The following is a 22,350-nucleotide window of genomic DNA, read 5'->3' on the forward strand; positions in this document are numbered from 1 at the left end:
ATTTGATTTCTGGGCTAAATTTAGAAAATAGGAACGTTTCCGTCATGTTAGGCTGAATGACATAATGGACTTCTCAGAGGTGTTGTTCCTTATTCAAAGCCATCGGTATTGTGATGATATACGTATTTTGCAGGGAAATTGGATGAAATTCAAAGTCAATCGGCGTATATTGTAATGGAGTGATTGACGGGCAGAGAAGTCTTTACATGTAGTGATCCAAGTCCTGCGAACTCTCTTACACTTTATGCCTATATATAGGTACTAATTGTGGAGCAAAATATACATGAGTTAGTTTATACTTCCATATAATCAATGTATACATTCTTCTCAAAAGGCAACACCGCCATGTCTGCTATATTGCTCCTTATTGGATTATTATCTTCCACTGGAGTACAATTTACCGGTCTATATATTTCTCTCTCTCTCTCTCTCAAAATAATTTAATTTACCAAAGTCGTAATTACTTGAGCTACCAAATTATATTACAAATGACCAACTATATAAGTATAGAAGTTCTCCTTTGGCTATAAGAATTTCTGCCTCTTTTCTTGCATTATTTTCCTTAAGAGCTTGAAAGAATTTACACTATAACCTCCAAGTTAGATACCCCTCAAACAAACAAAAAATGATATATCTATCTTTCTTGATTTTAAGTTCAACTATATATCATATATCCCTTTTAATGTTCCACTTTGTTGTCTCTTTTTAACTTCAACTTAATTAGCATCAGATGAATTTCTTCAACCTGTTATTTTTTTAATTATAATATAAATATGTATATGATATGTCTAGATTAACAATTTCAATCTCTTTCAGAATCACTAACTTTTGGTTCAACATTAATATATCATGTAGGTGCACAATCCGTGGGTGTCTGCTATGGATTAAATGGAAACAACTTACCAACTAAGCAAGCTGTGGTGGATTTATATAAATCAAAAGGAATTGGCAAAATGCGTATGTACGATCCAGATGAAGGAGTCCTTCAAGCCCTTAGAGGTTCAAACATAGAGGTGATCCTTGGTGTCTCTGATAAAAACAAGCTTCAAGATCTTACTAATGCTCGAGCTGCAACAGATTGGGTCAATAAGTATGTGAAAGCATACTCACCAAACGTCAAAATCAAGTACATTGCAGTTGGTAACGAGGTTCACCCAGGTGATGCTGCAGCAGGGTCTGTTCTTCCCGCAATAAAAAACATTCAGAAAGCAATTTCTTCAGCCAATTTACAAGGACAAATCAAGGTCTCCACCGCAATAGACACTACCTTACTAGGCAAGTCTTACCCTCCAAAAGATGGTGTTTTCACCGATAGTGCGAGTCAATATATAAAGCCTATTATAAGCTTCCTAGCAAGCAACGGAGCACCACTTCTTGCAAACGTGTACCCTTATTTCTCCTATGTTTATAACCAACAAAGCATTGGTCTTGACTATGCTTTGTTTACGAAACAAGGAGCAAACGAGGTTGGGTACCAAAACCTGTTTGATGCATTGTTGGATTCTGTGTATGCTGCTCTTGAGAAAGTAGGGGCACCAAATGTGAAGGTTGTTGTGTCTGAGAGTGGTTGGCCATCTGAAGGTGGAACTGCAGCCACTGTTGATAACGCAGGAACTTACTATAGGAATCTGATTAATCACGCCAAGGGTGGCACCCCAATGAGGCCTAATGGACCCATTGAGACTTATCTCTTTGCTATGTTTGATGAAAACCTGAAGCAGGGTCAAGAAATTGAGAAGCACTTTGGTCTCTTCAGACCTGACAAATCACCTAAGTACCAACTCAGTTTCAACTGAAACATGTGATTACTGATTATAAACTCAGTGTGTCACTTAATTATAAATAAGGGTACCTCGTACCTATATGGTTTTAGTTTTTACACCAATAATGTACTACAAACTTGATATGTGTTTCTAATAAAGGTTTATGATCTTCGACTTTATATTAATTATCCAAGTTTTAAACATTTTCTACATTTGTGATTTTTTTTATTTGATATGAACAAAGAAAAATAAATGTAAATATTGACAAGATTTATGTGTATGAAAGAAATTCTGTTGAAAATTGTTTCGGATTTAGCATGTGGCCACATTAATCTCTCACCAATTAATTGAGATATTCTGATAAACTAAAAAAAAAAAAAAACCCTTTACAAAAAAGTAAACTGCATTTATAAAAAGAATCATATTTTAGCAAAGAATAATGTTATTAGTGACTGTCTGGGAGGGTTTTTTTAATTTCTTTTTTTTTATGAGCAGAAATTAGACCAAATAAGTTTTTACAAAAATTCTTATAATAAAAAGAGTTTTTTTATAATAAAAAGGGAAAAAAAGTATCTAGTGTTACTTTAGACAATTTTATCAAATATTTATAGAAACAATGTCGTTTTAGAGTTGAAAAATTAAAAAATTAAAATGCTAAAGACTATTATAACCTTAAAAAATAAATTAAAATTATAAATACACCATGATTTTAGCTCTAAAATGATGTCATTTTGGTGACCATTAGACAAAGTTATCTAAAGTAACTTTAAAAACAACGAACCTTAAAAAACCCAAAAGTCAAAAGTTCTTAGAAGGATTTTTTTAAGTTGTATTAGCTTTTTTTGAAATTAATTTTTTTTTTAATTAATAGCTTTTAAATAACTTTTAACTAAAAATTTTATATAATCATCAAACAACTTTTAGTTTTATTTTTTCGAAGAAAATTAACTTTATTTTTAAAGCTTTTTATAACTTTAGTTTAACTTAAAAGAAAAAGGGTCTAACAGGCTTAATTCAAACCATCTTTTACAAAACAGTTCACGAACGCAACTGTTTACTTCCTATTTTTTCGTAATAACAAAATTAATCATTTGATAAAACAAATTTTGGACAAATCAATTGATAAAATTAAAGCTAACATGAAACATGTTTTCCGCTTCTTCTTTTTATTTCAATTCATATGCCATTTTACGAAATACTTTCGTAGGGCTTAATATCTTCCTAAGCTTTAAACTCTTAAACCAAAGATATAAAATAATACCACCAAAACAAATATCACTTTAAGTAAAAAGAGAGAGAGTAATAATTTAATCATTGATTAAAAAATAAAAACTCAACCAAATATCAAAATAACCTATTAATTAATTTATTTTAGAAAATGTAACTGAGGCCATGTGATTCAATAAAATCGCTGTTTAATATTTTGTAGCTTATAAATATATTAAATATTGCAAGGATGACCCGATTATCACGCAAAATAAAATCGTTTGAATTTACTAAAAAAATAAAAAATAAAATCGCTGGAACGTAGTCAATAACAAGCTAGAATGCACATATCGAGGTAGTGCAACTCGCCGAACTTCCATTTATGATAACCCCGTTATTTGGGTTCGACATGACTTTTTATAAATAAGTAATAAATTGAAGGGTAAATGATTTCTGAGATAAGTTATTTTTGGTGAGTCCAAAATGATATTATTTTGGGGCGGAAATTAATATATTTTTGTAATTCTAATATATTGCAGGGATATAATAGTCTTTATCATTACAATTTTTTAATTTTATAATCCAAAACAACGTTGTTTTGAGCTCACTGGAGATAATTTTATCTCCAGTGACTGAAGAAATATTTTTCCCTAAATTAATGGTTTATTTTTAAAATAAAGACGACCTTCGTTGACCCTAAATTTCATTAAAGCAATGGTATCGTTTTAAAGTTTCTTTTATGGTATTATATTTTCTCATGTAATAGGAGATAAAGTTTCTCGTATTGTACTTATAAACTTAGATAGGTTCTGCTGTACAGAAAAAAAGAATAAAAAAATAAAGTGGGTCTCACATTTGTAAGAAAGACTTTGGGTAATGGAAGGGAAAATATGGGTAATGGAAGGAAACTTGATGTGGGATTTGGGTAATGGAAGGTATATTCGGTTTTGGTGTGATAAATGGCTTCCGATGGAAAGTTCTTTGAGGGAGCTGGTTGTAGGTGAGTTCAGTTTGAGTAGTGACAATTTAAGGGTGGCTGATATGGTCACCCCCTCTAGAGATTGGGATATGGGGCTGATTCGGTGAATGCTTCCAAGCCAAATTTCTAATAAGATTCAGAGTATGCTGCCACCAAAACATGAAGATGGACCTGATAGGTTGATATGGAGTTTTACTAACAGTAATACAGTCACTGTTAAAGATATTTATAATTGTATTGCTGGTCAAGGAAACGTGGATGAAGAATCTAGAAAAATGTGGAATTGTCTTTGGTCTTGGGAGGGTCCACAGAAGGTGAAAATTTTTGGTTGGAAATTGTTGCATCATCGATTATTAACTAAGAGTAGAATTGCTAGGTGGAATGAAGGTGATAGTAGCTGTCCGTGTTGTAGGGAAAATGATGAAAGAATAGTGCATGCTTTGAGAGATTTTAATAATGTAAAAAGAATTTGGGATCGTCTCATCCCATCTTATTTGACAGCAGATTTTTTCAATCAAGACCTTAAACAATGGTTGTCCAGCAACATTGTGAACGTTCCAAGCGGTGTGCATGAGAGGTGGCGAACAACATTTTTGGTAACCTATCGAAAAATATGGTGTTGGAGAAATATGCAAAACCATGATCAAGAAAATCCTCCTTTGGAGTTCTAGATTGAAATAATCAGAAAGTTGGTGCAGGATATAGAGGTTAGTTATATTGAAGCGGGTAGTTATAGCAAGAAAATTGGATATGGTGATTTAAATATTTGCTGGCAATTCCCTTAATTAGAAGGTTTTGTAAAAATAAACACGGATGAAGCAACTCGTGATAATTCGGGTTTGGCTGCATGCGCGGGGGTAGGGGGTGATAAGGAATTCACAAGGTAATTGGTTAATAGATTTCTCTTTTAGACTGGGTTTTTGCTCAGCTTTTAAGTCGAAACTTTGGGGTATACTTCATGGCCTTGAGGATGCTGGCTATAAAAGGGTCATTCTGGAAAGTGATTCGCTTACGGCAATCACTGGGCTCACCAAACAAGGTTCAACAGTTCGTGAGGAGCACTTGCTATCTCGTATACGAACGTGGATTGGAAAGGAATGGGAAGTTCAAATTCAACATACTTTTAGGGAAGGGAATATGTGAGCAGATTGGCTGGCAAATTATTTGTTAAACTCAGCGGAGCAGGTTGATCAGATTTTCTTTGAGGAACCTCCAAGTGGAATTTTTCTGTTATTTATGGCGAACCTTGCGTCGGTAGGGAGAGAACATCTAGTTACTCTTCCTTGTTAGTTTGTTTCGTTTTTGCTTGCTGGGGTCTAATCCCCTTTTGTTTATAAAAAAAAAAAAAAGTGTGTAAGAAAGACTTATTGTCTCCTATCACATGAAGTTAATATTTCCCTTCCTTTATTTATTTTTATATATATATATATATATATAATGGATTTAATATTTCTGCTATTAATGAAAATTAGATTATCTCATTTGAATATAAAAATTTTATTTTAGGTCAAGGAAATTTTTTTTATCAAGATAAAGATTAACATAATACAAAATAAAATAAAATAAAATAAATGTATATTTTCCCAGAGAAAGGTTATACTTACAACCTATTTTCATTTACAACTATATTTAACCGTTAATTTTTGCCAATTAACGGTTATTATTTTCTTAAATCAAACTCAATAATTAATTATTAATTCACAATAAATGATAATCGTTGATTGGTGAAAATCAACGGTTAATATATAATTGTAAGAGATTGTAAATAAAAATGGGTTGTAAGTATAATCTTTCTCATTTTTCCAACCCAAAACAAATTGTTTTGAGATCACATGGAATAATTTTATCTCTAGTTAAGTGAGAAACATTAAATCATACATAAAATTTATCTAAAATCAATTCCTCCTATTATAGTAGAAGAATTATCTCCTGTAGCAGAAAAAAAATCACAGGTGGGATCCATAAACAAGAGGAGAGAAAAATATAGATGAGACCAATATTATTAAACCTGAACCGATCATTGACTCAGTTGGGATACCGGGTCACTGGGTCTCACTGGTTTAACCGCATAACCCCGAGTATGTATATAAATTTATATTTTATACTCAATTATATAATAAATATTTTAAATGGTGCATGCTAAGTAACAACCTAATGCATGTAGTCTAGTAATAAGTATTATGCTTTTTATCTCCATGATCAAGGCTCAATCCCACTAGGTGCAACTTTTGAAATAATTCTATTAAATTATATGATAAATATATTAAATGGTGCATATTAACTAACAACTAAATGTAGCCTAGTGCTTATACCAAAAAAAAAATGTAGCCTAATAGTAACTAAATATAGCCTCGTGCTCGTATCCAAAAAAAAATGTAGCTTAATGGTAAGTGATTATGTTTGCCAACCTCGTGACACAAGTTCAAATCCCAGTTACAACATTGGAAATAATTTGTGAACCGTGATGAATATAAATTTTTGTGAGTTTAAATGAATATAATTTTAAGGAATATAACTGGTTGATTCATAGGACAGGAATATAATTCGCTACACTGTGTAGCGAACTGCTGGCAGCATGTTATAGTCAGCAAGAATGACACTTGTCAAGTTGACAGTAATTCGCTACACTGTGTAACGAATTATGCTTGTATTGCTGCATGCTTGACATGTGTCATTACTGCTGGCAGCCTGACATGACATATTTCGCTACACTGTGGCCATGTTATAGTCAGCAAGAATGACACTTGTCAAGTTGACAGTAATTCGCTACACTGTGTAACGAATTATGCTTGTATTGCTGCATGCTTGACATGTGTCATTACTGCTGGCAGCCTGACATGGCATATTTCGCTACACTGTGGCGTGGCAGTCTGATAAATAATTTGATGAAGCGTGACAAAATAGTCACTGTTACTTGATTCATCACCCGTTCAAAGTGAGTTTAAATGAATATAATTTTTTGTGGGAAACGGGTTATACAAAGAAATAAAAATATTTTATTTTAATTTTTATAAAAATGCAAGTCTGGTATTAAAATTATATCGTTAATTAATCAGCCATGGTTTCTCGTTGTATTTTTGCATCATTTCATTACCCTGGTCTGGGCTGCATGAACATTTTACAGAAAACTCCACAGGTATCAAATGGTTGCAGCTCAATTGGCGTATGAGAGCTTAGCAGGTGAGAATGAGAGCATGTATTCGATCCTATTCAGTATCATTTTTGGAAGGGGTTTAAAACCTTAATTATGAACCCGTCCTGAATCGGATTAATTGTGAAACGATAAACCAATGAAATATTTCCAACAAAAAACAAAAAAAAAAAACTCCGTAGGTACTAGTTTCTGTAAAATGGTTTCTTCTAGCCGTCACTATTATCTTTTTAAAAAAATATTAAAATAGATGATAATTGACCGGTGGATGCATGTATTTTAATATGATTCTTTTCATAGTGTTACAACATTTACAATTAAATAAAAACGACTTTGATTCAATGTGGTCTTACACGAGAAACGTGTTACAAAAATACAATATAAAAACTATTTGTATAAGCTCACGTAACAACCTAAAATTTTAAATTTAAATGGTTCTTTGCAATATTGAAGGGTTTTTGTAAAATATTCAGAATTAGCAAAATCCCAAACAAGTGGGTTAGAACTTAAAAACCTCCAAGTTCCGACCTCTTGCGAAATTGTATGAATCCATATAGAGTTATATAATTATATTAGTTGCATAGACTTTCGAGAAGAAAACAACACCAGACTTTGAACGCTTCTGTCACGTTAGGCTGACTAGTATGCAGAATGGTCTCACCAATTAATAATATTTTTGTTTGTATGTGGCCATGAATCAATGAATTTAATTTGTACACGTTTTTCACCGGAAAAATGGTTGGAATTCAAAACAAATTCATGAACTTCTAATGAGTGATTGACGGGGTTCAAAGTCTTTGTTATTGGGTTTATACCATACCATGCAAAATATTGGCCTTCTTTGTGCATATAAATATCGGTTAGGCGCCATTGGAAAGATATCAACGTTGTGTGTTAATAAGAATAAGATTTGGTTAACATTTTGGTATAATCCAATAATCAATCAATATATTCTTCAAAAGCAACACTGCAATGTCTGCCATATCGCTGCTTCTGCTTGTTGGAATATTAGTACTATCGTCCATTGGACCAGAATTTACAGGTCTATATGGCTCTTTCCTTCTCTAACACTAACACTGTAACACACCTGCATGGTTTTTTTGTTCCTTTTCTTTATACTACTAAGTGAAGTTCAATTCTACTGAATCGAACTTGTATTCATTTGATTATTTATACTAAATCATATAGGTGCACTGCACACTAGGAGATCAATAGAATATTATTTTTAGAACATTTATTTATCTGAGACATTTTCGTATATTCTAATTTTACATTTTGCTTTACTCATTGTACTTGCATTTCATTCAATGTCTTTATAAAAAAAACGAGTTTACACTTATTTAGGTGTAAAACTTCATTCACCAATGACAGATCCATATTGTCGCCAGTGGGGGAAATGTTACCACTAAACCACTAATAACCGAAGAAATCTTGACTAAATATTTGTGTAACTTATTGTATTATATAATATGTATGTATATTTTAAATTATTTCCACTGGTATTCATTATTTAATCAATGTTATTATATGGCTACCTTGAGAATCTGGGTCAATATGAGATTACAACAACTATATTGTTTTTTATACATTTGTATAGGATTTAAATCGCATTAGAGTGTCTTCAAAATAAAATAAAAAATTGAGTAGGTGTGAATAATAAAAGGGTTTGATTTTTTTCTAAAGTTACTTTAGATAACTTTATCTAATATTCATCGAAACGACGTCGTTTTGGGACGAAAATCATGGTCTTTTTGTAATTTTAATTTATTTCAGGGTTATAATAGTCTTTATCATTCGAATTTTTTAATTTTTCAACCCCAAAATGACGTCGTTTCGATGAACATTAGACAAAGTTGTCTAAAGTAACATCGAAAACTTTTTTCCCATAATTAAAATACTTTTTTTCTTGTATGTATATAAGAATGATTATATTTATAAAAAAAAAAATTTACAAACGACACTATGTATTAGGGGTAATACATTGTATGCTAGAATGTACTACACAGTATAATTTGTAAGAATTTATAAACAAAAATTTATAAATATAAGTTTCTCCTAACATTTTGATCCCCTAACATTTTTCATTATAAATGTTTGTGCTATATAATTGTTTTATATTTAAAGTGTTTTTGATTTAGTCAATATCGTAACCCAAAAATATTTCTTATTAAAGGAACACAACAATTTGCAAAATAAAAATTGCCAAAATTTTAGAATTTCCTTTAAAATTTTACTGTGGAAACTTGTAACCCAAAATTTCGATTGCAATTTCGTCTTATTATTCTTGTTGAGATATATAGTTTCACATTAATTGTATGAGCAATTAATGTGGAGTTTATAAGGCTTTATACACTCTCACCCTTTGAGCTAGCTCTTGGAGTGGTGTATCTCAAAGTTCTTTTACATGGCCTTGAGCACTCCTACCCTTTGAATTAGCTTTTGAGGTGGTGTATCCCAAAGTTCTTTACAATTCTGGGCTAATGGCATGCCAAATTGTCTCGTAATTTTTCCAAATAGTCATAGTCTTTTATATCCTCTCAGAATAACTTACTATAATTAGTTCAAAATTATGCAGCTGCACAAGCCATAGGAGTTTGCTATGGAGTAAACGGTGGTAATCTACCATCAAGGCAAGAAGTTGTGGATTTATATAAAACAAATGGAATTGGTAGAATGCGGATATACTACCCAGATGAAGATGCACTCAAAGCCCTTAGAGGTTCAAACATAGAGTTGATCCTTGATGTGGCTAAGGAAACACTTCAATCTCTTACAGATGCCAATGTTGCCACAGATTGGGTCAATAAATATGTGACACCCTATTCACAAGATGTCAAATTCAAGTACATTGCTGTTGGAAATGAAATCCACCCTGGTGACAATGAGGCTCAGTATATTCTACCTGCCATGCAGAACATTCAAAATGCAATTTCATCATCCAATTTACAAGGCCAAATCAAAGTCTCAACAGCAATAGACTCTAGTCTAATTGATAAATCATACCCACCCAATGATGGCATTTTTAGTGACAATGCAAGCCCATATATAAAGCCCATTATAAGTTTCCTAGTGAACAATGGGGCACCACTTCTTGCCAATGTTTACCCTTACTTCGCTTATGCTAATAATCAACAAAGCATTAGTCTTGCCTATGCTCTTTTTACCCAACAAGGAGACAATGATGTTGGGTACCAAAACCTCTTTGATGCTATGTTGGATTCAATATATGCTGCTCTTGAGAAAGTAGGAGCATCCAATTTGGAGATTGTTGTATCTGAGAGTGGGTGGCCATCTGAAGGTGGAGATGGAGCCACGAATGAAAATGCAGCCACTTACTATGCTAATTTGATTAATCACGCCAAGGGTGGGAGCGGGACTCCGAAGAGGCCTGGTGGGCCTATAGAGACTTACTTGTTTGCCATGTTTGATGAAAACAAGAAGCCCGGTGCGGAAACTGAGCGACATTTTGGTCTATTCAGTCCTGACAAAGCTGCTAAATACCAAGTCAATTTCAATTGAAAAACTGACAAGTATAAGAACCTAAATTTTATTTACTTTGAATAAGTGTGCCATGTGTGCCCATGTTTCGGTTTTGATGTAACATTTTCTTGATGTTTCTAGTCAAAGCTTATTTATATCGTAAATTACATTATACATGTACTGAAGATCACAGTTTACTTATGTGTTTTCTTTTCATTGTTTAAAGGGAAATATTTGTGTTCTTCAACAGGACAATAAATTTTTTTTCCTGTACTAATAAATTTTGGTGGGCTCCATTATAAAAAAAAATTAAAAAGAATGCAAGAACAATTTCCAATGTATCAGGAATTGTCTTGCTTTTCCTGTTAAAGGACCGATGCATTCCCCTTGTTTAAAAAAGGATAAAGCATTTCTAATTTTACCGTAGAAAACATTTATGTGCCATATTTTTATAAAAAATTGTGGGTTCCATTGATTTTTTATTTTTACTTTTTCTCTTTATAATGAGACACACTTATTTTTATGTGAGTGGAAATATTTTTCACTTAAATAAATACATACCAGATTCATGAGAAAAGAAGTAGATGCTGAATTTATTATTGGCTGAATTTTCTGAAACTTCAATTCATACTTATTTAATTAAAGAAATTCAGAGATTTAAAAATGTTTTAAATATTGTTATTTAGCTTTATATTTTAAAATTTTATTTATTTTAAAACTACCAGTGAAATGTAAGCAACAAATAGAATCATGTGTAATTTACTATTTCGCGCGTGCTTCCCATCCAATTGAAGTAATCACTAATCACCAATAAATTTATAATGGGTAAAATTACCATCTTGTAACATAATCTAAACAATTTTTTTTACTTAAACAAAAATGTATGTGGGTCCCATACATGTAATAAAAATAAAAAATGTTGGTGTGAAAACCAATGGATCAATAGGTAAAAAAATTTATATCATGTTACATAATACTAATTTTTCCCATTTATAATATTGCCTCAATTACACTATTTATTACTATTCCACCTTTCGCCATGCCTCCTTTTAAATTATGATTCTAACATGATGTATTTTTAATGGGGTTTTTATTTGTCGTTTAACATGACTTGGTAAAATTTTCTACACACATAATATTTTATGGGCTCTGCATTTTTTGAAGCAAAAAAAAAAAAAAAAAAAAACTAAGGCACGAAAAACGAATCTCATTAACATGACACAATCAATTTTTCTACAACATAACTCTTATAAAACCCATTTTTAATTAAGCAAAATTATAAAAGAATGTGCAACTTCTACAAAAGCATGATTTTTTTTTTTGCGGTTAATTGGATAAGTGATCTTAAGGGGACGTTTGGAAGAGGATAAATATTTTTTACCGAGAAAAAATAATTTCCAGAAATATAATGAGAAATTTTTTTTTCTTGGTAAGTTACTAAAAAGTGTTTGGTAGATCATATTTTTTTCAGAAATGTTGAGTTAATTTTAATGATGTTGTGTTAATTTTTCCACTACATGGACAAAAACACTTCCACCCTTTCAATAGTAATCTTTTCCAACCATTTTACATAGAAAAACAAATGATGAGAAAAAAAATTTCTCAGTCATATTTTTACTTCACCTCCTACCAAACATAGGCAAATAATTTTCTCTACCCTATTTTTCTAGAAAAAAAAATTTCACCTCCTACCAAACACACCTTAAAGTAAAACGGATGACAAATGAGCAGCTTTGGTGATCCTTTACTAAAAAAAAAAATATTTTCTTCTATTTATATCTCTATTTTTTTTTCTAAATTCCCTCCCAATTTTTTTCTCCTATTTTTGAAAAGGAAGTACAAGCTCAAGTCCACCAAAAACAAGCTCTTGCGGGATAGATAAGTAGTAAAAAGAGAATTTGGATTTTAGAATATAACTGAAGCTAAATAGAATATTTGGATTTTAAAAAGAGAACTTATTTATTCTTAATTAGGGTTTACAAAATATCTTCCACAAAGGAACATATAATAACACCTTGTATATGATGTCAAATAATTAAAAGAAAATGATAAGTTATTACAATTCAATCAGGATTTAACGCTCTTAGAAAAAGAAGAAGAAGGATATTACTCTAAAATAAAAAATCAACCGATTACAAATCAATTAGTATTAAAAATCCTAAAATTAACAAATAGTTAAAATAAATTAACCTAATAATTAAAAAATTAAAAAAAAAACTCGAATTACTTTCTAAATATTAGCCTTTGAAACATGTCAAATTTCAATCAATTCCGAGTCCAGGAGATACTCACTTTGGTGTCCTTATTGCATCTACGTCAACTCTGGGTACATCAAAACATCTTTAATATATTTGAACTTTACCCTTATTTATGGTTAAACACTCGTATTAATGTATTTTTCGAAAGAAAAAAATCAACTTAATGTGATTTTCAAATATTTTATTCATCTTATGCAATTAAATTCATATCACCCATACCATACAGGTTTCATGTGTTCACCTTATGCTCCTGCCTAGTCCATTCTGTTTCTGTTACTGGTTTTTTCTTTTTTTCTGCTTTTTTCTGTTGTTCTCTGTTTGGGGCTTTGCCCCTTAAAAAAAAAAAAAAAAAAAGACTTCTACGTATAATTGATTAAGAAATTAAAATATTTAAACGATAAAGTCATATATTAAGATATTATCTCACCATTTAACAATCACAATAAGAATTCTACATGAAAAATAAGTTGAAAAGCGATACTTTGATTAGATATATTCATAACTTGAAGTTGAAGTACTGAGAAGTTACATTGACAGGTCATTGTTTGAGATTTACATATTTATTTGAGAGGGGAAGTTACTTTCATGGGTTTTATGTTTATCATGTAACATAATATAACCTCACTTTCCTACACACACATTATTCCACTTTCTCTCTCCCTCTTATTATGTGTGTTGGAAACAACACTTAAATTATGTTACATAACATTAATAAAACCCTACTTTGATTCCCTTAACTTTTCAGCTAGCATTGCATTGTATTCCTCTCTGAGACTGTTATATTTCTTGCTTAAAGTATTGAAACCTCCCATTTGCTCCTCTGTGTACTCCATCTTTTTCTTTTCCAACCGCTGCTTTGTCAATTCAATCTGTCTCTTCAGCTTTTGAATTTTCAAATTTTTCTCCTCATGCTCTTTCTGTAGCGCTTCTAACACTGATGCTTTCCCTCCTGGTTAAATTTCCAATAAAATGACCTAAGCAATAAGTATTTCCATTTGACTCCATATATAAGTTTAGGGTTTCTATTTTCGGCTTTTTGACCCTTATGACCCTTAATTAATAATTAATTACCAAATTGCCCTTCATTCAAAACTATTTCGAAAATTTACCCTCCCCAACAAACTTAACACCAATCTGCCCCTGTTTGACCGTTGACCACGAAGTCTACCCGGGTATACCATTACCTACCCGGGTAATTTTTGAAAATTTTTTATCTACCCGAGTATGTAGAGTGTACCCGGGATAGAGTTCTTGAATCTGGGAAAATGGTTGAATTATTTACCCGGGTATGGAGCAGTGTACCCGGGTAAATCGCGTCCAGAAACCCCAATATGTATGGGTTTCGGCCATTGTTGCGAGGTATAGGGTTTTTGAAACCCCAAATCTCTCTCTCTTACCCTCTCTAATCCGAAACATCACACATATTTCATCTCATCATTTCAGAAAGCTGAATCTTGGTGGGACATTGAGATTACATCTCCACACTCCCATTTTGTGCTCAAAAATCCGAACCAACCTCCAAACCCAAAACCTAGATCTAATTTTTGTATGAAAGATGAGTTCAAGTCCAAACATGGTTCCTATAGTTATTTACTACAATGGGAGGCATTTTGAAGGTCCAAACGGTGTCCGATTTGAAGGAAAAACAAAAACGATGAAAATCAAAGTGGGCACTACATGCAATGAACTGAAGGAGAGAATTCTTCAAAAAATGGGGTCAGAAGGCATACATTTCATCCACCGCATGATAGCCATGTTAGAGACTGTAGTGGATATGGATACAATATACTACATTGGAAACGATATAAATGATGATGAAGATGTGGAGTTCGTAACAGATGCGTTTGTTGAATGTAAAGTATTAAAATATATTGAGATATATGTTGAAGTTGATGTTGGTCAATCTTCATCTTTACCGGTGCATACAACCACTACTGCACACTGTACCGGTCAAGAAGATACAGTTGTACGATCTTCTGCACCTCCTCAGGTAGCATTGGATGAGGATGAAGACGAGGACTATGTGGACAACGAAGATGAGGGAGAACCTGAAAGTGCTATTCCAGAAGGTGATTCGTCAGACACTGACGTGGACGGTAATTTTGAGGCTGACATGAGCGCCGCGAATGATGATCAGAAACAAGACGAATTGGTGCAAGATTATGCCTGAAATCGCTCAAGAAGACACTCCTCCAGCAGCTCTACTCGGGTACCCCTTTTGTGGGTTTTCGAAATGGGGCTGCTGGGGTATTTTAAAACCCTACCGTCAATGTTTACCCGGGTACACTGCTCCATACCCGGGTAAATAATTCAACCATTTTTCCAGATTCAAGAACTCTACCCGGGTACACCCCTACATACTCGGGTAGATAAAAAGTTTCAAAAATTATCCGGGTAGGCTTCGTGGTCAACGGTCAAACAGGGGCAGATTGGTGTTATGTTTGTTGGGGAGGGTAAATTTTCGAAATAGTTTTGAATGAAGGGCAATTTGGTAATTAGTTATTAATTAAGGGTCATAAGGGTCAAAAAGCCTTCTATTTTCTCTTCTCACATGAGATAACACTTCTCATGCTATAAACACAACAAGTGATAGGTCTCACCACTTGTTAAAAAAATAAATAATAAAAAGAATATAACACAATTTCGATACCTCACAACATGAGAAAGCAATCTCCTGCTATAGACACAACAAGTGATAGGTTCCACTACATGTAAATAAATAAATAATAAAAAAAGATAGCACGAATTTCGATACCTCACAACATGAGAAAGCAATCTCCAATAAGAAAATAATCTCCCTAATTTTATATATATAGACAGAAGAAAGGGGGCGAACCGGAACAGTGGTAAAACTGTTCCTTCATGACTGAAAGGTCATGGGTTTGAATCCAGAAAACAGACTCTTTGCAATTATGCAAGGATAAGGCTGCGTACAATGATTTTCTCCACCCCACACTCGTTAACCGGATTTAACGGGGAGTGATTTTTATATATATAGACAGAGTATCAAGGTCAGAGGTTTGATTTGCATTGTGCATATCCGAAATAATACTGGGCCACTCAGAATTTTTTTTTCACACACAAGAAAATATATTTTAATAGATAAACAAATACAACAGCTCAATATATGAAAATATATTTTAAAAGAAATTTATCAAGTATAGTGAATATTTGAAAAATAATAATAATAATAATACCTGTAGCTGTACTATTTGAGCTTTGACCTTCCATTGTTTCCCTGCTTCTGCACATTAGAACATTTCGATGTCTATATGAGTTGGCATTGTTCTATCATCAAAAACAGTAAAAGTTCAAACTTCAAACCCCTGTTGGCTCCATGTCATCTCTAGTCAAAGACTAATGCTAAACACATGGCAACAAGAGAAGTTTGTAGAATATATAAAACAAATGATGTGTCGACACTTAAAGTGTAGATAGAGACATGTGTAACTTCCCTTAGACTTTATTCAACTTTGTCTTCTCTCGGAGTCCAACCTAAACTGAGTCTCAAGAAAAACGCAAGGACACATAATAAAACTAGAATTTCAAGGGAACAAATCACCAGAAAAAGGAATAGTGATAAAACATGCATCAGTGAGAGTTCTGTCTAAATTTTTGTTGATCGATCTATTATGCGCATAAAGGGTCTAAAATCTTCACATCAGCTAGCTAGATTCAAACTCACGCCTTTAAGGGACATGAATCTAATTCTTAATCTACTGCGCACAACCCTCATTGCCTATTTATTTAAATTTTTTCCATTATTCACTCACTACTACCAACAGAAAACAGGAATCCAAAAGGATTGATGAAAAGACAATAATTAAAAAACAAATAGAGAATTTGAGATTTTGGACAACCATTTTGGTTTTAAGAGGAAGATAGGTGCTAGGGTGAATCAGTAACAAAGAAAAAGAATGAAGCAGTAAAAGCTAACCAAGAAGCAGAGGATTAAACTAGTCGCACCTTTTTACTTTGGCCTCCAAGCACCGCACTTTCTCTTCTTTCTCTGTGGCCGCTGAACCTAAATCTGCTTGTAACTCATGGTTTTTGCAACTATATATAACTACAAAGTATAAACCAAAGGATGATGACGTGACCCCTGTCCCTTTAACTCCTTGTCTTCAAGTGCATGCACGCACAATCAGTTTTTACAAATAAATTTTTAGTGTATGATATGCACTGAACTCAGTACGAATAGATCCACTGAATCATTCACTAAAGATTTATTCAGTTTTTACACTCTTACCCTTTATTTCTATCGAACAAAAAAGTGTGATGGCCATTTGGCTGGCCATAGCTTGCAAATTTTTATAAAAGCTTTGGAATCATAGGAGATGTGGAGGCACATGATTTTCAGGAATCTAGACCAGCAACGTCATCATATTCTTAATGGTCATGATGATGTCGACCCTCTTCCTTTCAAGGAAACTATACCCGCAAAATAAATCACAGTACAAAGATTTGTTCAACCATTGATGTGAAACTTTCTGCTTGGTTGTCCCATCACTCTTAACGTAATAATTAATAACCATTGAAATCGAATTGTCTGTGTGATATGTGCTTGCTTATAAAAGCAAAATTTTCTAACAACCCATCTTTGGAAACATCGACCAAATATCAATGTTTGGCAAAAAATTTATTTAAATATTACGAAAACAGTATTTTTTATCATTCGTATCGAAATTTGTTATCATGGATAATGAATTTTCTTATCAATAATTTTATGACACTTATTATATTTTTATAAAAAAAATTGACTGAACCAAATTCGTTATTAATGATAGCAAATTTAGTACGCTATGTGGCACACGAAGTGTCACGGAATTATTAACGACGAAGTTCGTTATTAGTGATAATAAATTTTGACTCGTGTCAATATGTCAAAAAATACCATTCACATAATATTTAGGTAAAAAATTTGCCAATGATACTTTGGTCACTGTTCTCATCTTTGTCTAGTTTGACTTTACAATAAATGCACGGCATTGTATCAAAAAAATACAGGGCCTAATATTTGAACGAAGAAAAAAAAACAAAAAGAATCCTTCGTTTTTGGACTGATCTCGGTGCAAAGAAGCATATAACTCGGGCATATTATTTCAGTTTTTGGGCAAATAAAATTGGCAGTCAAAGTATGATTAGGAATTTTATTGACCAGAAGATTATGTTTTGGCCAGTCAATATTCTTGATTTTTATCAACGTGGATCAGGGGAATAGGAATTATGAGTTCTTGTCTTGGTGTGAGTTATTGAAGATATGTAATTTCATAGCATCAGGAGTTAATTTAGCTGTAATTATATAATTATTGAAAATTTGTAATCTTATAGTATCAGTAATCTTATAACATTAGAATTAGTATAATTATATCATTAACAAAATTGCTTAATCATAGCAATTACACTCATAACTCATACAACAGTCACAAATTAGAGTTTAGAAGTAGTGAATGCATTTTCCTTGGCTATTCTCCCACTCATAAAGGCTATAAATGTCTCAATTCATCTGGGAGACTCTTTATCTCTAAAGATGTACTTTTCAATGAAACAAAATTTCCCTACCCCCTTTGGTTCAATTTGCCTTCCACCATTCCTTCAAATGACTCCTCTCCATCTGTCTCCAATATAATTCCTTTATTGACATCACCAACCAAGTTTGATTCTACTGCACATTCATCATCACTACCGTGTGATAATAATCCAAGTTCCCAAGCATCCAGCAGCAACTCCTCAACACCAGCATACATCCCAGACCAACCAGCATCATCCTCATCGTGTCCAAGTCCAGCTTCATCTCCAGACACATCACAATCCAGGAACAGCAACAGTTGTGCTTCTCAGTCAGTTTCACCTGCTGCTTCCCCAAATTCAGGTTCTCCTGTTCCTATTTCTTTTAGTCCCACTTCTTCATCTTCTTCTCCTCCTAGTTCTGGTTTAGAATATATTCCCTTTGGTCCCCTTAACAACTCACCCACTCACGCCATCATCACTCGTTCCAAAACAGCCTGCATGCCTCAAATTATTTCCACCTTTCTTGAGTCTAGCACAGTCAAACAAGCCTTGGCCAAGGCCAACCCCAACTGGTTCTCTGCTATGCAAACTTAAATTGATGCATTTCAGGTCAACTCCACTTGGTCTTTAGTTCCTCTTCCTCCTAACAGGACAACCATTGGTTGCAAGTGGGTCTTTCGAGTCAAAGAAAACCCAGATGGCTCTGTAAATAGATATAAGGCTAGATTGGTGGCAAAAGGAATCCACCAACAAGCTGGTTTCGATTACACATAGACCTTCTCTCCAGTTGTGAAGCCTATCACAATCCGTACTATTCTCACTATTGCCATTACTTTTGGTTGGTCATTAAGACAGCTAGATGTTAACAGTGCCTTCCTCAATGACACTCTTGAAGAGGAAGTTTACATGCAACAGCCCCCTGGTTTTGAATCTTCTAATAAATCTCGCAGGTTGCACAAGGCTCTTTATGACCTAAAACAGGCACCACGAGCTTGGTTTGATAAATTGAAAGCCTCTTTACTTCATCTTGGGTTTATTGCTAGTGAGTGTGATCCCTCACTGTTTATCTACAAGAAAGCAACTCAATGTGTTTTCCTATTGGTTTATGTAGATGATATAATCATCACTGGTTGTGATTCATTCTACATCTAGTCCCTGATTCAACAACTACATTCTACCTTTGCTCTTAAAGATCTTGGAGAGCTTAATTTCTTCCTTGGCATTGAAGTGAAGAAAGCACCTTCTGGAGCATTAATTCTCTCTCAATCAAAATACATAAAAGAGTTACTTAACAAAGCTCACATGGCAGATGCAAAAGGAATCTCCACTCCTCTTCAATCTGGCTGCAAGCTCTCTAAGTATAGGTCTAATTATTACTCAGATCCTTCCTTCTATCGATCTATTGTGGGGGGGGGTTTACAATATGACACTCTCACTAGACCTGAAATCAGCTACTCAGTGAATAAAACTTGCCAATTCATGTCTCAGCCCCTCGAAGAACATTGGGCTGCTGTCAAGAGAATTTCGGGTTATTTGGATGGTACATTACACCATGGTATGCTGCTGCAGCCCTGCAATCCTAACCATTTGTTCTCTGTCACAACATTTTGTGATGCAGATTGGGCTAGTGATCCTGATGATCGACGGTCCACTTCAGGAGCTTGTGTCTTTTTTGGATCCAATTTAGTTTCTTGGTGGTCTAAGAAACAAAATCTTATAGCTAGATCTAGCACTGAAGCTGAGTATCGCAGCCTTGCTCTAGCCACTGCAGAATTTTTATGGCTTAAATCTCTTCTTCATGAGCTTCAAGTTCAGTTTAGTACACCTCTGATTCTTTGTGATAACTTGAGCACTGTATCTCTGTCCCATAACCTTGTTCTTCATGCCAGGACCAAGCATATGGAACTAGACATTTTCTTTGTCAGAGAACGTGTTCTTGCTAAGACAATACAAGTCTGCCACATTCCAGCCCTTGATCAAGTTGCTGACACACTCACCAAGAGCTTATCTGCCTCATGGTTTGCTCTATTAAGAGACAAACTCAGTGTGGTCGATTCTCACAGTTATCTCCATCCACCCTGAGTTTGAGGGGGCATATTAGAGTAGTTATATTGTAAATTGGACAGCTGTGCTTATTGTCACAGCTGTACTCAGGGTCATTTGTGTAAATAGTCAATATATCAGTTTAGTGAACTGAATAGATGACGTGTAACATTTTGTAACAAACTCAGGAGCTCTATAAAGGACATGCGTGTACTGTTTCTGATAGATTGAATAATATGAACCACTCATTTTCTCTCTCTCTCTCTCGTTTGCTCTTTCCTCTCACTTCCTGGAAAAATTTCCTAGGAAATCATCAATTCCAAAATTGCTCTAAGTTAAGCACGTTTAACTACGGAGTTCTTAAGTTATGGACTATCGAAAAGTCGATGCATCTTATTAGTATAGGTAATACAAATTAATTCTTATAAGTTATCCTCAAGTATACAGTCTCATATCAACACAGTCTTTGGAATTCCTCTCTTTTGAGTGTGTTGATTTGATTCATTCATATACCTCCTAGCTGCAAGATTTGACACGAGCCGCTCAGTGTCCATGCCTCTTTTATACCGGCGATCACTCCCTCTCTTGCTAGCCCTCAGAATGTTACAGAAGAAAGGTTGTCGCATATAAAAGATTCGAGAAGAGACCAAGGCCGCCATCAAAATCGCCGACGCTAATGCCAAAAGTCTATTAATTTTTTTTTTTGGAATCTATTTGGTAAATGAGAAAGCTGGAGAAAAATTAGGATTTTTTTGTTTTGTTTTAATTTCAGGTAGAAATAATAATCTGTATTTAATCTAGGTTTGGGACTTTTGGGGAGTTAAATTCATGTTTTTTGTTTGTGGCAACTGTTTAAATTGAGAAAAAATATAATAAATTACTTATGTATTCATTCTCTTTCTCAATTTTTCTGATCTTCTCTCATTCAAATCAAAAACAACTAACTCTCTTTCTTTCTTTATCTCTCCATTTCATGCAAAAACCATTTTTACTGGACTATTATGTACATTTTGTTGTAATATAACAACAAAATTGCCATGCCGTCGCAGCAGATTGAGAAGGTCATCGCGAAGGAAGGTTGCTGCATGCAGAAGATTTGAGAAGAGACCAAGGCCACCATGAAAATCGCCGACGCTATTATCGCAAGTCTATTAGTTTTTTTTTTTTTTTTTTTGGAATCTATTTGGTAGCTGAGAAAGCTAGAGAAAAAGTTATGTTTTTTTGTTTGTTTTAATTCCGGGTAGAAATAATTGTCTGTAATTAATCTGAGTTTGGGACTTTTGGGGAGTTAAATTCATATTTTTTGTTTGTGGCTATTGTTTAATAGCTGATAAGCTGAGGGAAATAATTATTTATGTAATTTTCATATTTAAAAAATAATTCTCCCTGTGAAAAATTGTTTTCTCTCTTTAAAAATTTTAGAGGGAAGGAAGAATTATTTTTTAAACGTGAGAATTACATAAATAATTTTTAAAATTTTTTAAAATTTAATTTATAAAATATAATAATTATATTAATTTTTTAAGAAAGAGTAAAATTATAAAAAAATATCATTATCTTTTCATTTTCCTCCCTTATAATATTTATTATAATTATACCTTTCATTTTCCTCCCCCTTCCCTTTCCTTCGCCTTCCTTGAAACTCTCAAACACACTCTATAAGTGTACACTACATTAGATTGATATATCGTTTGTCAATTTAATGTGATGTTATTTCAATCATTAATTTTAATTAATGGTGATAAAATTGTGACATTAAACAATAAAATGACTACTTTATTGTATTTATAAGCAGAGAATTAAGGTAATGTCGTGCATATATTTAAAATATCAAACAGAAATTAATTCTATCTTATTTGAGAAATATTGTAAATTATTCATCAATGTTTTTTCCTTTAAAATGTGCATTAATTGTTATATGTCATAATAAAACCCTTGTTTATATTTCACCAAAAAAAT

The 22,350-nt window shown here is 33.1% G+C and overlaps 2 protein-coding genes across 2 annotated transcripts; both read left to right on the forward strand.

The window, feature by feature from the left end:
- Positions 1-291: 291 nt before the first annotated feature.
- LOC133303693 (glucan endo-1,3-beta-glucosidase-like) lies at positions 292-1,930 on the forward strand. Its single transcript, XM_061503647.1, has 2 exons — positions 292-403; positions 856-1,930. Exons 1-2 carry the CDS (start codon positions 313-315, stop codon positions 1,794-1,796), a joined length of 1,032 nt encoding a protein of 343 aa, XP_061359631.1. The 5' UTR covers positions 292-312; the 3' UTR covers positions 1,797-1,930.
- Positions 1,931-8,047: 6,117 nt separating this feature from the next.
- On the forward strand, positions 8,048-10,618 carry LOC133303698 (glucan endo-1,3-beta-glucosidase-like). Its single transcript, XM_061503655.1, has 2 exons — positions 8,048-8,141; positions 9,675-10,618. Exons 1-2 carry the CDS (start codon positions 8,072-8,074, stop codon positions 10,616-10,618), a joined length of 1,014 nt encoding a protein of 337 aa, XP_061359639.1. The 5' UTR covers positions 8,048-8,071.
- Positions 10,619-22,350: the final 11,732 nt, after the last annotated feature.

The sequence above is a fragment of the Gastrolobium bilobum genome, unplaced genomic scaffold, assembly GCF_033153095.1.
Source record: "Gastrolobium bilobum isolate Gb01-03AN ecotype WA unplaced genomic scaffold, APGP_CSIRO_Gbil_v1 utg3235, whole genome shotgun sequence".
NCBI lineage: Eukaryota > Viridiplantae > Streptophyta > Magnoliopsida > Fabales > Fabaceae > Gastrolobium > Gastrolobium bilobum.